A 17466-nucleotide genomic window follows, 5' to 3' on the forward strand; every position below is an offset into this window, starting at 1 on the left:
GGGGGGGGGTGGGGGGGGGGGGGGGTGGGGGGGGGGGGGGGTGGGGGGGGGGGGGGGTGGGGGGGGGGGGGGGTGGGGGGGGGGGGGGGTGGGGGGGGGGGGGGGTGGGGGGGGGGGGGGGTGGGGGGGGGGGGGGGTGGGGGGGGGGGGGGGTGGGGGGGGGGGGGGGTGGGGGGGGGGGGGGGTGGGGGGGGGGGGGGGTGGGGGGGGGGGGGGGTGGGGGGGGGGGGGGGTGGGGGGGGGGGGGGGTGGGGGGGGGGGGGGGTGGGGGGGGGGGGGGGTGGGGGGGGGGGGGGGTGGGGGGGGGGGGGGGTGGGGGGGGGGGGGGGTGGGGGGGGGGGGGGGTGGGGGGGGGGGGGGGTGGGGGGGGGGGGGGGTGGGGGGGGGGGGGGGTGGGGGGGGGGGGGGGTGGGGGGGGGGGGGGGTGGGGGGGGGGGGGGGTGGGGGGGGGGGGGGGTGGGGGGGGGGGGGGGTGGGGGGGGGGGGGGGTGGGGGGGGGGGGGGGTGGGGGGGGGGGGGGGTGGGGGGGGGGGGGGGTGGGGGGGGGGGGGGGTGGGGGGGGGGGGGGGTGGGGGGGGGGGGGGGTGGGGGGGGGGGGGGGTGGGGGGGGGGGGGGGTGGGGGGGGGGGGGGGTGGGGGGGGGGGGGGGTGGGGGGGGGGGGGGGTGGGGGGGGGGGGGGGTGGGGGGGGGGGGGGGTGGGGGGGGGGGGGGGTGGGGGGGGGGGGGGGTGGGGGGGGGGGGGGGTGGGGGGGGGGGGGGGTGGGGGGGGGGGGGGGTGGGGGGGGGGGGGGGTGGGGGGGGGGGGGGGTGGGGGGGGGGGGGGGTGGGGGGGGGGGGGGGTGGGGGGGGGGGGGGGTGGGGGGGGGGGGGGGTGGGGGGGGGGGGGGGTGGGGGGGGGGGGGGGTGGGGGGGGGGGGGGGTGGGGGGGGGGGGGGGTGGGGGGGGGGGGGGGTGGGGGGGGGGGGGGGTGGGGGGGGGGGGGGGTGGGGGGGGGGGGGGGTGGGGGGGGGGGGGGGTGGGGGGGGGGGGGGGTGGGGGGGGGGGGGGGTGGGGGGGGGGGGGGGTGGGGGGGGGGGGGGGTGGGGGGGGGGGGGGGTGGGGGGGGGGGGGGGTGGGGGGGGGGGGGGGTGGGGGGGGGGGGGGGTGGGGGGGGGGGGGGGTGGGGGGGGGGGGGGGTGGGGGGGGGGGGGGGTGGGGGGGGGGGGGGGTGGGGGGGGGGGGGGGTGGGGGGGGGGGGGGGTGGGGGGGGGGGGGGGTGGGGGGGGGGGGGGGTGGGGGGGGGGGGGGGTGGGGGGGGGGGGGGGTGGGGGGGGGGGGGGGTGGGGGGGGGGGGGGGTGGGGGGGGGGGGGGGTGGGGGGGGGGGGGGGTGGGGGGGGGGGGGGGTGGGGGGGGGGGGGGGTGGGGGGGGGGGGGGGTGGGGGGGGGGGGGGGTGGGGGGGGGGGGGGGTGGGGGGGGGGGGGGGTGGGGGGGGGGGGGGGTGGGGGGGGGGGGGGGTGGGGGGGGGGGGGGGTGGGGGGGGGGGGGGGTGGGGGGGGGGGGGGGTGGGGGGGGGGGGGGGTGGGGGGGGGGGGGGGTGGGGGGGGGGGGGGGTGGGGGGGGGGGGGGGTGGGGGGGGGGGGGGGTGGGGGGGGGGGGGGGTGGGGGGGGGGGGGGGTGGGGGGGGGGGGGGGTGGGGGGGGGGGGGGGTGGGGGGGGGGGGGGGTGGGGGGGGGGGGGGGTGGGGGGGGGGGGGGGTGGGGGGGGGGGGGGGTGGGGGGGGGGGGGGGTGGGGGGGGGGGGGGGTGGGGGGGGGGGGGGGTGGGGGGGGGGGGGGGTGGGGGGGGGGGGGGGTGGGGGGGGGGGGGGGTGGGGGGGGGGGGGGGTGGGGGGGGGGGGGGGTGGGGGGGGGGGGGGGTGGGGGGGGGGGGGGGTGGGGGGGGGGGGGGGTGGGGGGGGGGGGGGGTGGGGGGGGGGGGGGGTGGGGGGGGGGGGGGGTGGGGGGGGGGGGGGGTGGGGGGGGGGGGGGGTGGGGGGGGGGGGGGGTGGGGGGGGGGGGGGGTGGGGGGGGGGGGGGGTGGGGGGGGGGGGGGGTGGGGGGGGGGGGGGGTGGGGGGGGGGGGGGGTGGGGGGGGGGGGGGGTGGGGGGGGGGGGGGGTGGGGGGGGGGGGGGGTGGGGGGGGGGGGGGGTGGGGGGGGGGGGGGGTGGGGGGGGGGGGGGGTGGGGGGGGGGGGGGGTGGGGGGGGGGGGGGGTGGGGGGGGGGGGGGGTGGGGGGGGGGGGGGGTGGGGGGGGGGGGGGGTGGGGGGGGGGGGGGGTGGGGGGGGGGGGGGGTGGGGGGGGGGGGGGGTGGGGGGGGGGGGGGGTGGGGGGGGGGGGGGGTGGGGGGGGGGGGGGGTGGGGGGGGGGGGGGGTGGGGGGGGGGGGGGGTGGGGGGGGGGGGGGGTGGGGGGGGGGGGGGGTGGGGGGGGGGGGGGGTGGGGGGGGGGGGGGGTGGGGGGGGGGGGGGGTGGGGGGGGGGGGGGGTGGGGGGGGGGGGGGGTGGGGGGGGGGGGGGGTGGGGGGGGGGGGGGGTGGGGGGGGGGGGGGGTGGGGGGGGGGGGGGGTGGGGGGGGGGGGGGGTGGGGGGGGGGGGGGGTGGGGGGGGGGGGGGGTGGGGGGGGGGGGGGGTGGGGGGGGGGGGGGGTGGGGGGGGGGGGGGGTGGGGGGGGGGGGGGGTGGGGGGGGGGGGGGGTGGGGGGGGGGGGGGGTGGGGGGGGGGGGGGGTGGGGGGGGGGGGGGGTGGGGGGGGGGGGGGGTGGGGGGGGGGGGGGGTGGGGGGGGGGGGGGGTGGGGGGGGGGGGGGGTGGGGGGGGGGGGGGGTGGGGGGGGGGGGGGGTGGGGGGGGGGGGGGGTGGGGGGGGGGGGGGGTGGGGGGGGGGGGGGGTGGGGGGGGGGGGGGGTGGGGGGGGGGGGGGGTGGGGGGGGGGGGGGGTGGGGGGGGGGGGGGGTGGGGGGGGGGGGGGGTGGGGGGGGGGGGGGGTGGGGGGGGGGGGGGGTGGGGGGGGGGGGGGGTGGGGGGGGGGGGGGGTGGGGGGGGGGGGGGGTGGGGGGGGGGGGGGGTGGGGGGGGGGGGGGGTGGGGGGGGGGGGGGGTGGGGGGGGGGGGGGGTGGGGGGGGGGGGGGGTGGGGGGGGGGGGGGGTGGGGGGGGGGGGGGGTGGGGGGGGGGGGGGGTGGGGGGGGGGGGGGGTGGGGGGGGGGGGGGGTGGGGGGGGGGGGGGGTGGGGGGGGGGGGGGGTGGGGGGGGGGGGGGGTGGGGGGGGGGGGGGGTGGGGGGGGGGGGGGGTGGGGGGGGGGGGGGGTGGGGGGGGGGGGGGGTGGGGGGGGGGGGGGGTGGGGGGGGGGGGGGGTGGGGGGGGGGGGGGGTGGGGGGGGGGGGGGGTGGGGGGGGGGGGGGGTGGGGGGGGGGGGGGGTGGGGGGGGGGGGGGGTGGGGGGGGGGGGGGGTGGGGGGGGGGGGGGGTGGGGGGGGGGGGGGGTGGGGGGGGGGGGGGGTGGGGGGGGGGGGGGGTGGGGGGGGGGGGGGGTGGGGGGGGGGGGGGGTGGGGGGGGGGGGGGGTGGGGGGGGGGGGGGGTGGGGGGGGGGGGGGGTGGGGGGGGGGGGGGGTGGGGGGGGGGGGGGGTGGGGGGGGGGGGGGGTGGGGGGGGGGGGGGGTGGGGGGGGGGGGGGGTGGGGGGGGGGGGGGGTGGGGGGGGGGGGGGGTGGGGGGGGGGGGGGGTGGGGGGGGGGGGGGGTGGGGGGGGGGGGGGGTGGGGGGGGGGGGGGGTGGGGGGGGGGGGGGGTGGGGGGGGGGGGGGGTGGGGGGGGGGGGGGGTGGGGGGGGGGGGGGGTGGGGGGGGGGGGGGGTGGGGGGGGGGGGGGGTGGGGGGGGGGGGGGGTGGGGGGGGGGGGGGGTGGGGGGGGGGGGGGGTGGGGGGGGGGGGGGGTGGGGGGGGGGGGGGGTGGGGGGGGGGGGGGGTGGGGGGGGGGGGGGGTGGGGGGGGGGGGGGGTGGGGGGGGGGGGGGGTGGGGGGGGGGGGGGGTGGGGGGGGGGGGGGGTGGGGGGGGGGGGGGGTGGGGGGGGGGGGGGGTGGGGGGGGGGGGGGGTGGGGGGGGGGGGGGGTGGGGGGGGGGGGGGGTGGGGGGGGGGGGGGGTGGGGGGGGGGGGGGGTGGGGGGGGGGGGGGGTGGGGGGGGGGGGGGGTGGGGGGGGGGGGGGGTGGGGGGGGGGGGGGGTGGGGGGGGGGGGGGGTGGGGGGGGGGGGGGGTGGGGGGGGGGGGGGGTGGGGGGGGGGGGGGGTGGGGGGGGGGGGGGGTGGGGGGGGGGGGGGGTGGGGGGGGGGGGGGGTGGGGGGGGGGGGGGGTGGGGGGGGGGGGGGGTGGGGGGGGGGGGGGGTGGGGGGGGGGGGGGGTGGGGGGGGGGGGGGGTGGGGGGGGGGGGGGGTGGGGGGGGGGGGGGGTGGGGGGGGGGGGGGGTGGGGGGGGGGGGGGGTGGGGGGGGGGGGGGGTGGGGGGGGGGGGGGGTGGGGGGGGGGGGGGGTGGGGGGGGGGGGGGGTGGGGGGGGGGGGGGGTGGGGGGGGGGGGGGGTGGGGGGGGGGGGGGGTGGGGGGGGGGGGGGGTGGGGGGGGGGGGGGGTGGGGGGGGGGGGGGGTGGGGGGGGGGGGGGGTGGGGGGGGGGGGGGGTGGGGGGGGGGGGGGGTGGGGGGGGGGGGGGGTGGGGGGGGGGGGGGGTGGGGGGGGGGGGGGGTGGGGGGGGGGGGGGGTGGGGGGGGGGGGGGGTGGGGGGGGGGGGGGGTGGGGGGGGGGGGGGGTGGGGGGGGGGGGGGGTGGGGGGGGGGGGGGGTGGGGGGGGGGGGGGGTGGGGGGGGGGGGGGGTGGGGGGGGGGGGGGGTGGGGGGGGGGGGGGGTGGGGGGGGGGGGGGGTGGGGGGGGGGGGGGGTGGGGGGGGGGGGGGGTGGGGGGGGGGGGGGGTGGGGGGGGGGGGGGGTGGGGGGGGGGGGGGGTGGGGGGGGGGGGGGGTGGGGGGGGGGGGGGGTGGGGGGGGGGGGGGGTGGGGGGGGGGGGGGGTGGGGGGGGGGGGGGGTGGGGGGGGGGGGGGGTGGGGGGGGGGGGGGGTGGGGGGGGGGGGGGGTGGGGGGGGGGGGGGGTGGGGGGGGGGGGGGGTGGGGGGGGGGGGGGGTGGGGGGGGGGGGGGGTGGGGGGGGGGGGGGGTGGGGGGGGGGGGGGGTGGGGGGGGGGGGGGGTGGGGGGGGGGGGGGGTGGGGGGGGGGGGGGGTGGGGGGGGGGGGGGGTGGGGGGGGGGGGGGGTGGGGGGGGGGGGGGGTGGGGGGGGGGGGGGGTGGGGGGGGGGGGGGGTGGGGGGGGGGGGGGGTGGGGGGGGGGGGGGGTGGGGGGGGGGGGGGGTGGGGGGGGGGGGGGGTGGGGGGGGGGGGGGGTGGGGGGGGGGGGGGGTGGGGGGGGGGGGGGGTGGGGGGGGGGGGGGGTGGGGGGGGGGGGGGGTGGGGGGGGGGGGGGGTGGGGGGGGGGGGGGGTGGGGGGGGGGGGGGGTGGGGGGGGGGGGGGGTGGGGGGGGGGGGGGGTGGGGGGGGGGGGGGGTGGGGGGGGGGGGGGGTGGGGGGGGGGGGGGGTGGGGGGGGGGGGGGGTGGGGGGGGGGGGGGGTGGGGGGGGGGGGGGGTGGGGGGGGGGGGGGGTGGGGGGGGGGGGGGGTGGGGGGGGGGGGGGGTGGGGGGGGGGGGGGGTGGGGGGGGGGGGGGGTGGGGGGGGGGGGGGGTGGGGGGGGGGGGGGGTGGGGGGGGGGGGGGGTGGGGGGGGGGGGGGGTGGGGGGGGGGGGGGGTGGGGGGGGGGGGGGGTGGGGGGGGGGGGGGGTGGGGGGGGGGGGGGGTGGGGGGGGGGGGGGGTGGGGGGGGGGGGGGGTGGGGGGGGGGGGGGGTGGGGGGGGGGGGGGGTGGGGGGGGGGGGGGGTGGGGGGGGGGGGGGGTGGGGGGGGGGGGGGGTGGGGGGGGGGGGGGGTGGGGGGGGGGGGGGGTGGGGGGGGGGGGGGGTGGGGGGGGGGGGGGGTGGGGGGGGGGGGGGGTGGGGGGGGGGGGGGGTGGGGGGGGGGGGGGGTGGGGGGGGGGGGGGGTGGGGGGGGGGGGGGGTGGGGGGGGGGGGGGGTGGGGGGGGGGGGGGGTGGGGGGGGGGGGGGGTGGGGGGGGGGGGGGGTGGGGGGGGGGGGGGGTGGGGGGGGGGGGGGGTGGGGGGGGGGGGGGGTGGGGGGGGGGGGGGGTGGGGGGGGGGGGGGGTGGGGGGGGGGGGGGGTGGGGGGGGGGGGGGGTGGGGGGGGGGGGGGGTGGGGGGGGGGGGGGGTGGGGGGGGGGGGGGGTGGGGGGGGGGGGGGGTGGGGGGGGGGGGGGGTGGGGGGGGGGGGGGGTGGGGGGGGGGGGGGGTGGGGGGGGGGGGGGGTGGGGGGGGGGGGGGGTGGGGGGGGGGGGGGGTGGGGGGGGGGGGGGGTGGGGGGGGGGGGGGGTGGGGGGGGGGGGGGGTGGGGGGGGGGGGGGGTGGGGGGGGGGGGGGGTGGGGGGGGGGGGGGGTGGGGGGGGGGGGGGGTGGGGGGGGGGGGGGGTGGGGGGGGGGGGGGGTGGGGGGGGGGGGGGGTGGGGGGGGGGGGGGGTGGGGGGGGGGGGGGGTGGGGGGGGGGGGGGGTGGGGGGGGGGGGGGGTGGGGGGGGGGGGGGGTGGGGGGGGGGGGGGGTGGGGGGGGGGGGGGGTGGGGGGGGGGGGGGGTGGGGGGGGGGGGGGGTGGGGGGGGGGGGGGGTGGGGGGGGGGGGGGGTGGGGGGGGGGGGGGGTGGGGGGGGGGGGGGGTGGGGGGGGGGGGGGGTGGGGGGGGGGGGGGGTGGGGGGGGGGGGGGGTGGGGGGGGGGGGGGGTGGGGGGGGGGGGGGGTGGGGGGGGGGGGGGGTGGGGGGGGGGGGGGGTGGGGGGGGGGGGGGGTGGGGGGGGGGGGGGGTGGGGGGGGGGGGGGGTGGGGGGGGGGGGGGGTGGGGGGGGGGGGGGGTGGGGGGGGGGGGGGGTGGGGGGGGGGGGGGGTGGGGGGGGGGGGGGGTGGGGGGGGGGGGGGGTGGGGGGGGGGGGGGGTGGGGGGGGGGGGGGGTGGGGGGGGGGGGGGGTGGGGGGGGGGGGGGGTGGGGGGGGGGGGGGGTGGGGGGGGGGGGGGGTGGGGGGGGGGGGGGGTGGGGGGGGGGGGGGGTGGGGGGGGGGGGGGGTGGGGGGGGGGGGGGGTGGGGGGGGGGGGGGGTGGGGGGGGGGGGGGGTGGGGGGGGGGGGGGGTGGGGGGGGGGGGGGGTGGGGGGGGGGGGGGGTGGGGGGGGGGGGGGGTGGGGGGGGGGGGGGGTGGGGGGGGGGGGGGGTGGGGGGGGGGGGGGGTGGGGGGGGGGGGGGGTGGGGGGGGGGGGGGGTGGGGGGGGGGGGGGGTGGGGGGGGGGGGGGGTGGGGGGGGGGGGGGGTGGGGGGGGGGGGGGGTGGGGGGGGGGGGGGGTGGGGGGGGGGGGGGGTGGGGGGGGGGGGGGGTGGGGGGGGGGGGGGGTGGGGGGGGGGGGGGGTGGGGGGGGGGGGGGGTGGGGGGGGGGGGGGGTGGGGGGCGGGAGGGGTGGGGGGGGGGGGGGGTGGGGGGGGGGGGGGGGGTGGGGGGGGGGGGGGTGGGGGGGGGGGGGGGTGGGGGGGGGGAGGGGGTTTTGGGGGGGGGGGGGTTGTGGGGGGAGGGGGGTAGGGGGGCGGGGGGGGGGGGGGGGGGGGTGTTGGGGGGGGCGGGGGCGTGGGGGGGGGGGGGGGGTGGGGGGGGGGGGGTGGGGGGGGGGGGGGGTGGGGTGTTTGTTGTGAGGGGGGGAAGGGCAAGGAGATTGTCAGCCCCTTTGAGTCTCCTGCAGGAGAGAAAGGGGGGATATAAATCCAAACTCTTCTTGTTCTTCTTGCAGACTCGCAGCCTACGGCTTTTAGATCAAGATAGCTGCACTGCATTCATTTCCAGTGAGTTTAGAATTACTTCTGTTGTTGTCTGCTTAAGGACATGCATCTGTTGACTGCATTTCACCCAGCATCCTCGTTTCCTCGCCAGCTTTGGCCCTCGCCCGTCAGATTTTCAGAAGGAGCAGCTCATCGTTTCTACTTCCCCCGAGCGCAGGAGCTAAGAACAGTTTGCACATACCTTTGACTCTCTTTGAAGAGGCCAGGAGAAGATGGTCTTCAGGAAGAATGTGGGTTATGATGCCGATGGCACGCTCCGCATGGAATCTACAAGCACGGTAACAGGAGGTGAGGGAAACAAATAACAAGATTGTCTTGTTATGTAGTCCATAACATAACAAGTAGTCCATAACATAACAAGTCTGATCCAGCTGGCTTGTTCTTATGTTCTTAAGACCCTTCTGTCTTGAAATGTTATTTAGTCAAAATAAAACTAACTCAATATGTATTTTAAAAGTGTAGAGCAGTGATTCCCAAAGTGGGCGCCACCGCCCCCTGGTGGGTGCTGCAGCGATCCAGGGGGGCGGTGATGGCCACAGGTAGAAACATTAATACATATATCTTTCTGTTTAATTGCTATTAAAATTTTAAAAAAATTAATTTCCAGGGGGCGCTAAGTAATATTTTTTCTGGAAAGGGGGCGGTAGGCCAAATAAGTTTGGGAACCACTGGTGTAGAGAATCAGTTTAGCCCATGAACTTGAAGGACGGCCCCCTAACCCCCCCCCCCAACATCTCAAGCCTGTACTTACAGAGGTGAGGTGGCAACTAGAGACAGGACTTTTGCAGTGGTGGCCCCTCATCTTTGACATGCCCCCCCCCCCCCCCGCACTTTACAGCGACTGGGCACCTACCCTGCTGCCACTTTGTTGACAAGTCAAAACACTTCTTTTTATTTGGGCTTTTAAGAAAAGTTTTATCCCACTGGTTTTTGTTGGCTGTTTTGGGGCCGGTATCCCATGGGAGTACTTTAATGTACTTCCACATTAGGGAAAAAAACACCAATAACTGGGGAGGCCATTGATCCCATTTTGGGGAAGAACTTCGCACGGGGCTCTTCCCCACAACGGGTTCAGCCTGTTAGTTCCCTCATCCCAGGTTTTCCAAAAATCACTCCACTAGTGATCTTTTTGGAGAAACCAAAGGAGCCGCAGCAACCTGGACTGTTTGCCATCACTTCCTGGAGGGGTGAAATCTCCAGTGCGCAGGTAAACAAGGGAAACCGGATTCATTAATAATGTGTTACACACTTTTAAAATTATTATTATTATTTTTACCCTGCCTATTCCAAGAAGGGCTCTGGGCGGCCACAACAACTAAGTAATCCATTGAAGTTCCATAGATTAAAACAGTAAAACAGTTTAAAACGAGCTAGCTAGACCACTCAAACTCCAGATGGCGACTCAGCTTTGAACACACACACACCCCGGGAGGCCAACGAATGATGTAACTACTTACCCAGCTGGCCAGCAGGGAAAGCCCGGTGGAACAGCTCCGTCTTACAGGCCCTGTGGAAACTATTTAGGTCCTGCAGGGCCTTGGTCTCTAACGGGAGCATGTTCTACCAGGAAATGACTAGTGTGCTGTGCAGAAACCACCTGACAGAGTTCCGAGAGAACTGACAGGCCCAAGATCACCTAGCAAGCTTCCTGTGGAGCAGCGGGGAATCAAACCTGGCTCCCCAGATTGCAGTCCATCGAAGAAGAAGAAGAAGAAGAAGAAGAAGAAGAAGAAGAAGAAGAAGAGGAGGAGGAGGAGGAGGAGGAGGAGTTTGGATTTATATCCCCCCCTTTCTCTTCTGTAGGAGACTCAAAGGGGCTGACAATCTCCTTGCCCTTCCCCCCCTCACAACAAACACACTGTGAGGTGGGTGGGGCTGAGAGAGCTCCGAGAAGCTGTGACTAGCCCAAGGTCACCCAGCTGGCGAGTGTGGGAGTGCACAGGCTAATCTGAATTCCACAGAGAAGCCTCCACAGCTCAGGCGGCAGAGCGGGGAATCAAACCCGGTTCCTCCAGATTAGATACATGAGCACTTAACCTCCTGCGCCACTGCTGCTTGAGAAGGGAATCAAAGCCGCTATTCCCACTGTTCCTAACCACTAGGAAGGAAACCTAGGACAGTCTGCATGCCGCTGCTCTACCCCCTGAACCACACTGTTTCCTCTTCCCGGGAGCATTATGAATACAAATAGACTCGGATTTATGAGGAAACAGAATTTTGGTCTAAAGGGGACGCAATACTTTTTTTTTTTAGCTTTAAAAAATAAGCTTCATTTAACAAAAAGGTACCAAAAAAAGAAATAAATAAACAATACAAACTAAACAATTACAGAACGACACACGCTAAGCAAATCACAATGACAATTAACTCACTTAAGTCAAGAAACTTATAGAAAGATAACACTTTCATAACGAAGGCTCATTCCGCATATGCAGAATAATGCACTTTCAAACTGCTTTCAGTGCTCTTTGAAGCTGTGTGGAATAGCAAAATCCACTTGCAAACTGTTGTGAAAGTGCATTATTTTGCGTGTGCGGAAGGGGCCAAAGAAAAAGAAAATGTGAATTATTTCAGTAAACTTAATCATTACTTCCTGCTAACCTTAAAATACATCAGGTTTTCTCTTTCCTCATCTAAATCCAACATATTCCTTAAATTCTTTAAAGGTATCAACTTTAATAAGAGGGAAAAAACATAAATCTGATTATATTAACTATACAGCGATTAAATTATAGCAGCATGGGAATGCAATACTTACAGCGCATTGTCAAATTTTCCCGAACTGTACTGGTGAACGTAAGAAGAATATGCCAGATCTTCGTGAGCCGTGGCCACGTGGATGTTTTTGCCACCAAACACCGACTGTCTGATATCCAGCGCTGTCTGAAATGATCGGTGCAAAAGAACTCTTGTCAGTTAATCCAGGCAGTGACTGTCAATAAATCTTACTTCGTACGCTGTCCACGTTTCAGATGCTTCCGCAGCAAATATTCAAGAATCACTGGGTTTGGACTCTGGTTACACAGGTGTCACAAGGGCCTCGGAACACCACTGCGCAAGACCTGCTAAAACAGCTCGTGGCAAGAGGTACATGCCACCAAACACCGACTGTCTAAGGAGAAGAGGAGGAGTGGGGAGGAGGGAAGGGAAGCAGGCAGGAAGGAGCAAGGGAGGGAGGGAGGGAGGCAGGGAGGGAGGCAGGAAGGGAGGGAGGGATGGAGGGGTGGGTAAGGAGGTGTGCTCGCCACGTCCCAAGTGCAACTTGCCGTTGTTGGCGTCGCTGCCGCTGTCTATCCCACCCGCCTGGCTGAAGGCAGGGCTTGGGGGGGGGCATGGGGAGGTGGGGCCAAATGGCTCTTTGGGTGCTAAAGGTTTCCGACCCCTGAGCTACACCACTTCAAAATACAGAAGGGGCGACCCCGTCAGAATGTCCATCCATGCAGAACAGGGTGAAAGAATCTAACCCAGAATCTAGCTCTGTTATCTTTCAAATCATGGGAACGTTAAAAAGAATGAGGTCCACCACTCCTGCACCTTTTAGATGCACGTGGTGGGTATTGAACTATTATATGCTTCTCCTCCACCAACAAAAAACAAATAGCATCAACACTACTACTTCACTGCAAGCAGAAAGGCAGTTCATCAGGATAAAGGCTCTCCTCCATCCCTTCCTGCTACTAATTTTCTATTTGCAGGCAAAGTTTTTGGTGTATTTTTTTCCCTAATGCGGAAGTACATTAAAACTGTTGTCCTCCACATGCCATCTAGTGCTACAATCAGTTCTCAAAAGTCAAACATATATTTATTATTATTACTATTATTACTATTATTATTATTAATTAATTAAATTTAGTATACTGCCCTATCCCCGAATGGGATATGATGTGTCGGGTCATTTGTTTCAAAAGGATTGTTTATAACTGCAAGACTGTTGTAAACAATTGCTATGAGCCCACACTTAGGAAAATAAGCATTTAGTTTCAAAAGTCAAACAAATACCACTTTGAAAATGGAGACGGCACTGAAAATAGCGACCTTCCTTGCCTCCCTTGCAAGCCAGGGATTCCACGATTCAAATGGAAACATGTGCCCAGGGAGCAGCATTCAAAAAGCGCAGACAGGAACCGTACCTGGTAAATTGCAACTGACTGGCATATGTTGTCTACGTTGAGCAAATAAAATCCATAGTCTAGTAGTGTGTCGGAATACTTTGGGTGCTTGGCTCCAAAATGCTCCCTGAACGATAAAAACAAAATGCAAGTCACAAAACGCAAAACACCTCCATGGTACTGGTTTTCCAAACAGCTCTAGATACTCACCGAGCTAGATACACTGCGTGCTTTATCAGTTGCTCGGCTTTCTTAAATTCGCGTTTTACGACGCAAGCCTGAGTCAACAGGGAGAGAAAGCACGGGTGAGAGGCTATGAACATTCAAAGCATTCCGATACAACCGACTTACTAACACCCACGTTTCGGAACTGCTGCAGCCTCTTGCTACAGAACTGGCACCGCTTTCCCCCAGGAATGTTGGATGGGAGGGAACAAAACAACAAGAGGAAAAAAACCCACAGATCAACAATAGCCGGCTGCTTTGGGGAGGGGGGGCGGAGTAATTTGCTTCTTCTAAAATGGCAAGGGCAATGTGTAATTTGACAAGCACAAAACCAGAGTTGGAAAAAATACCGGAACACATATAGGTAAAGTTTCCCCTTCAGTTGTGTTCGACCCTGGGGTACCACTGCAAGCAGTGATTTCATAGGCAAGCCGTTTTTGTGGGGTAGTTTGACATTGCTTTCCCCAGCTATTCTTTACCTAGCTCTGTGCTAGGTACTCATTTACCGACCAAGGAATGGATGGATGGCTGAGTTGACCATGAGCCAGCTGCCAGGATATCTGACCCACAGGGGGCTCGAACTCCTGACCGTGTGAATGGCAGTGCAAGCACTTACCGTATATACTCGTGTATAAGTCGACCCGCATATAAGTCGAGGCACCTAATTTCACCACAAAAAACTGGGAAAACTTATTGACTTATTGTCTTTTAGCCCTTGGAGAAAAAAAATTTAGAATACAGACAGATACCTGGCACACAACACCCCAGACATAACAGTGTCTTATTGACTTGCGTATAAGTCGAGGGTGGGAAATGCAGTAGCTACTGGCAAGCCCTGATTCTCCCTTTAAATCCAGTGATTTAAAGGGAGAATCTGGGAAAAATTTGAGGGTGCCTGTCACGGGAGGAATGTTTATGTTAGCACTACCAACATTTCAGAGTATCTTTAGGAGACCCCCCTGATGATACCACCCAGGTTTGGTGAAGGCTGTTTCAGGGTGTCCAAAGTTATGGACCCTCAAAAGGGTAGCCCCATCTACTATTAGCTTCCATTGGAAACAATGGGGGATGGGAGCACCCACTTTGCGCGTTCATAACTTGGGACCCCCTGAACCAAACATCACCAAACCTGGCTGGTATCAGCAAAAGATTATCCTGATGATACCACCCAGGTTTGGTGAAGTTTGGTTCAAGGTGTCCAAAGTTATGGGCCCTCAAAATGTAGCCCCATCTACTATTAGCTCCCATTAGAAACAATGGGGGATGGAGCATCCCATAACTTTGGACCCCCTGAACCAAACTTCACAAAACCTGGGTGGTATCATCATGAATGTCACCTGATGATAGCCGGAAATTTTGGTGCCGCTAGCCTAAAAACTGCGCCCCCTGGCAGCCGTCAAAGTAAAAATCCTAAAATATTTTTTAAAATACACCTCACTCGCTTATAAGTTGAGGGAAGCTCAACTTATACACGAGTTTATATGGTAATCACTACGCCACGTGGCTCCTGGAACACATATAGCCAAGATGTAAAGAACCAATACTACCCTCACCCTGCCGATGGCTGATCGTGTTTTCGGATTACTCCTAGAGTTAAAGCCTCCTGGATTTGCAAACCCACCAACTTCTGGTTGACTATGGTCGAGAAGTTTTCTGATCATCTACTAATATTAATCTTATTTTTGTTGCCATTAAACATCAACTTGTTTCACACATCTGATGTTCTGACAATAACACCTTACCAACACTGTCCTATTTTTCTCTCTTGCCTTGTGCAGATGTCAATAAAACATTTTTAACTAGTAATGAAAGACGTGGACGAGAATATTTAGAAAACCTCCATGAAAAACAAAGGCAGCTCAGCAGGCAAACAGCCAGGGATGGGTTTTTTATCTTCCTGCTGAGCTTGATTTCTACTTGTCAGAGAGGCTTTTTGGCCATGCTGAAGTGAAATTTCAGTAGATCCCTGTGACTCTCCACACAGCTTTCAAAGTCCTCTTGTTCCAAAGACAGCTTGCTTATGAGGCTGGAGGGACTACTGTTCAAGTTGAGCTGAGTTTTGGGTTCCAGGCCTATGATTATGTATAGTGCAGAGCTGTACCCCCACAGTTTGCTATGGCTCTAAGCAGCTATTCTGGCAGCCATAGAATGAACTCCAACAGCGTTGCAAATATCTCTCTCACCCTGTGATGCAATGATTTTGTGGCCATTTTCTCAGCTCCGTGTAAGGCCCGGTTCCTGAACATCGCATGCTGATTCCCCCCAAAAAGGATAAAACTGTATCCAGCTCCACTCAGCTGTATGTCTGTTGCTTTTACAGTAAATTAAAACCCACCTTTGAAGCTTGCCGTAAAACATCCACGACTACTTTGACCGGCAAGCCAACCGTGATTTCTTTCGTGGCTTCTATACACCATTTGTAAGCCTGCGGAGGAGCAGCAACAAAAAGGCAGAACTTGAAAACAAGGACACACATTTCACCAAAAGAGCAACCTTCCTTCCACCAATTAAAGTACCTGCAGGTTTGATACACTTTTGTGAGCATTAAAAACAATATACTTTGCAATTAAAAGTGGGGGGGGAGGGGGGAGGGGGGGAAGGAGGGGGGGACAAACTCCACCAAAACCCCCCTAAGGGCTTGCAATATTTCCTCTCTCTGCTGCAGGCTGAGATTCCACCCCGCAGGACAGCTCTTACAAGGCTGCACCAGTTAGCAGTCTTGCTGTCCTACTGCTTACCAGTCAAACTCTAGGCCAGTGGTGGCGAACCTATGGCACAGGTGCCAGAGGTGGCACTCAGAGCCCTCTCTGTGGGCACGCGTGCACAGAGTTCGTCATGTGATAATAGTGTAATTATTTCAGGGAGATTGTTAGCATTAAACCTAAGACCTAGTTTTGGGGAAGAAGTGTAGGTAACCCTGTTAAGTGCTGTTAAACCCTACTGATTTTCACGAAAGCGTGATCCTTTACCTGGGAGTAAGCTCGGTTGCTGGCAATGGGGTTTGCTTCTGAGTAAACCCTCCTAGGGTCGTGATTTACCCATTCGAAGCATTGCACAGTTGCTTCAAAGCAAAGCCACTGACTACCACCAAGCTTACTCCCAAGTAATGCATGCCTTGGAGCCAACCGTTTTTTCTATACTGAAACCTCAGTATTCAGGTTAAATTGCCTTGTTGGCACTTTGCGATAGATAAGTGGGTTTTGGGTTGCAGTTTGGGCCCTCGGTCTCGAAAAAGTTCACCATCACTGCTCTAGGCATTAGGCCCAAGACAACTCTTACTCCAGATATTTACAGAAGTCTGGTCCACAGCCCCTAGAGTGCGGTTTTCAAACTTTGCACCTCAAGGAGTCACCCCTCCCCCCTCTCCAGCCAGAGAGCCGGTCAAAAGGTGAGGAGCCGAAGGCAAGATATCCCGAACGCAGCGACAGGCGACCCTTGGGCAAACGGCTTGAGGACAGAGGAGCCCTAAAGCAATTTCAGGAGCTGGTTTGGAGGGACTTGTTATTTCGGTAAGTCCGAACAACCCGAGCCTGATGACAGGCCAAGATAAGATTCACCCTCCAAGCCTTGCAAAGCTGGTTTTATTTGGCATCAGCTTCCTAAGTTATCCCTTTGGGAGCAGCAGTGGCGCAGGAGGTTAAGAGCTCGTGTATCTAATCTGGAGGAACCGGGTTCGATTCCCCGCTCTGCCGCCTGAGCTGTGGAGGCTTATCTGGGGAATTCAGATTAGCCTGTACACTCCCACACACGCCAGCTGGGTGACCTTGGGCTAGTCACAGCTTCTCGGAGCTCTCTCAGCCCCACCTACCTCACAGGGTGTTTGTTGTGAGGGGGGAAGGGCAAGGAGATTGTCAGCCCCTTTGAGTCTCCTGCAGGAGAGAAAGGGGGGATATAAATCCAAACTCCTCCTCCTCCTCCTCCTCTTCCTCCTCCTCCTCCTCCTCTTCTTCTTCTTCTTCTTCTTCTTCTTCTTCTTTGTTGCCCAGCAGAAAGTCTTAACGAAGCATGCCTGTATGTGTACACGCACCACTGTGGAGTCAACTCCCGGTAAGGTTTGCCCAAGGGAAATACCTGTGTGCGTGCACAGTTGGAGTCTCTGCACTGGGATCCAGGACACTCACCTCGTCATAATGGCTCTTTGCAAACAGCAGCGCACACAACTCCCCGTACAGGGCGGCTTTGTTGGCGTGTTGGCCGTGCTTGGCCAGTTTGTCCATGTAAGACTGGGCTAATTTGAACGTCTCTTCTCCCAGATGGTACTTACAATTCCCGTTTCGAACATGCAGCAACCTGGGGGGAAAAAATAAATCGAGAGCTTGAAAGAAATAGTAAAGCTGATTTCTCTGAAGATGTCAAAGGTTTATGAACTATTGTGATAGTAGTTTAAATGGTGTGGAGAGGAGGCAGAGATGCTGGAGAGACACAGAGCGATGCGCGTGGGATTTGCTGGAGGCTAGAGCAGGCTGGCCCCTGCTCAAGCAGGTGGGGCGGAGGAAGAGGGAGCCAACCGTTTTTTCTAAACTAAACCTCAGCATTCAGGTTAAATTGCCAGGTTGGCACTTTGCGATAATTGAGTGGGGTTTGGGTTGCAATTTGGGCACTCGGTCTCAAAAAGGTTCATCATCACTGATCTAGGATGCGGCAGAGATATTCAGAGGCAGCAAAGCTCTGGATCTGAGCGCGCTCACTGCAATTATTTCTCCGATCAGTTCCTTCCAATGACAACTGCAGCATTATCAACATACAAACCAGTTACCGCTGGGTTTCATTTTAAAAGGATTTTTGATATGCAAATCAAGCACACAGCCATTTATAAACTACAGGCACTGAGCTACAGCGAGCAGTGGCACCTGCTAAGTGTGGGAGAGAAAGCCTAATTCTTCCGTTACACAAGGCAGAACGCAAGCCGGATGACGAGCATTTTAGGTGGTTCCTTGTGAATTAAGAGGTTTGAAATCGCAACCGCCGGCTTCACAGAACTGCAAGAAGCGCAGCTCTCAAAAGCAGCAAGAAGAAAACTTCTAGATATTTGCGTACAGCTTGCATCGACTTTGTAAGGAAAGCTTTTCCCCATGAAGAAGAGGAGTTTGGGTTTATGCCCCGCTTTTCTCAGCTGTCTCAAAGTGGCTTACAA

General features: G+C 67.6%; 1 protein-coding gene across 1 annotated transcript in view; it reads right to left on the reverse strand.

Annotated features, from left to right (window-relative positions):
* Window positions 1-7954: 7954 nt before the first annotated feature.
* Window positions 7955-17466, reverse strand: part of APPBP2 (amyloid beta precursor protein binding protein 2) — a 31586-nt gene continuing 22074 nt past the window's right edge. Inside the window, exons 5-10 of the mRNA XM_048519360.1 lie at window positions 16454-16622; window positions 14668-14757; window positions 12318-12385; window positions 12129-12234; window positions 10757-10881; window positions 7955-8265 (exon numbers count right to left, since the gene is read on the reverse strand). Coding sequence (XP_048375317.1) covers window positions 8106-8265; window positions 10757-10881; window positions 12129-12234; window positions 12318-12385; window positions 14668-14757; window positions 16454-16622 — 718 coding nt within the window. The 3' untranslated portion in view covers window positions 7955-8105. The remainder of the gene's footprint in view (window positions 8266-10756; window positions 10882-12128; window positions 12235-12317; window positions 12386-14667; window positions 14758-16453; window positions 16623-17466) is intronic.

This window comes from Sphaerodactylus townsendi, linkage group LG16 (genome assembly GCF_021028975.2).
Source record: "Sphaerodactylus townsendi isolate TG3544 linkage group LG16, MPM_Stown_v2.3, whole genome shotgun sequence".
Taxonomy (NCBI): domain Eukaryota; kingdom Metazoa; phylum Chordata; class Lepidosauria; order Squamata; family Sphaerodactylidae; genus Sphaerodactylus; species Sphaerodactylus townsendi.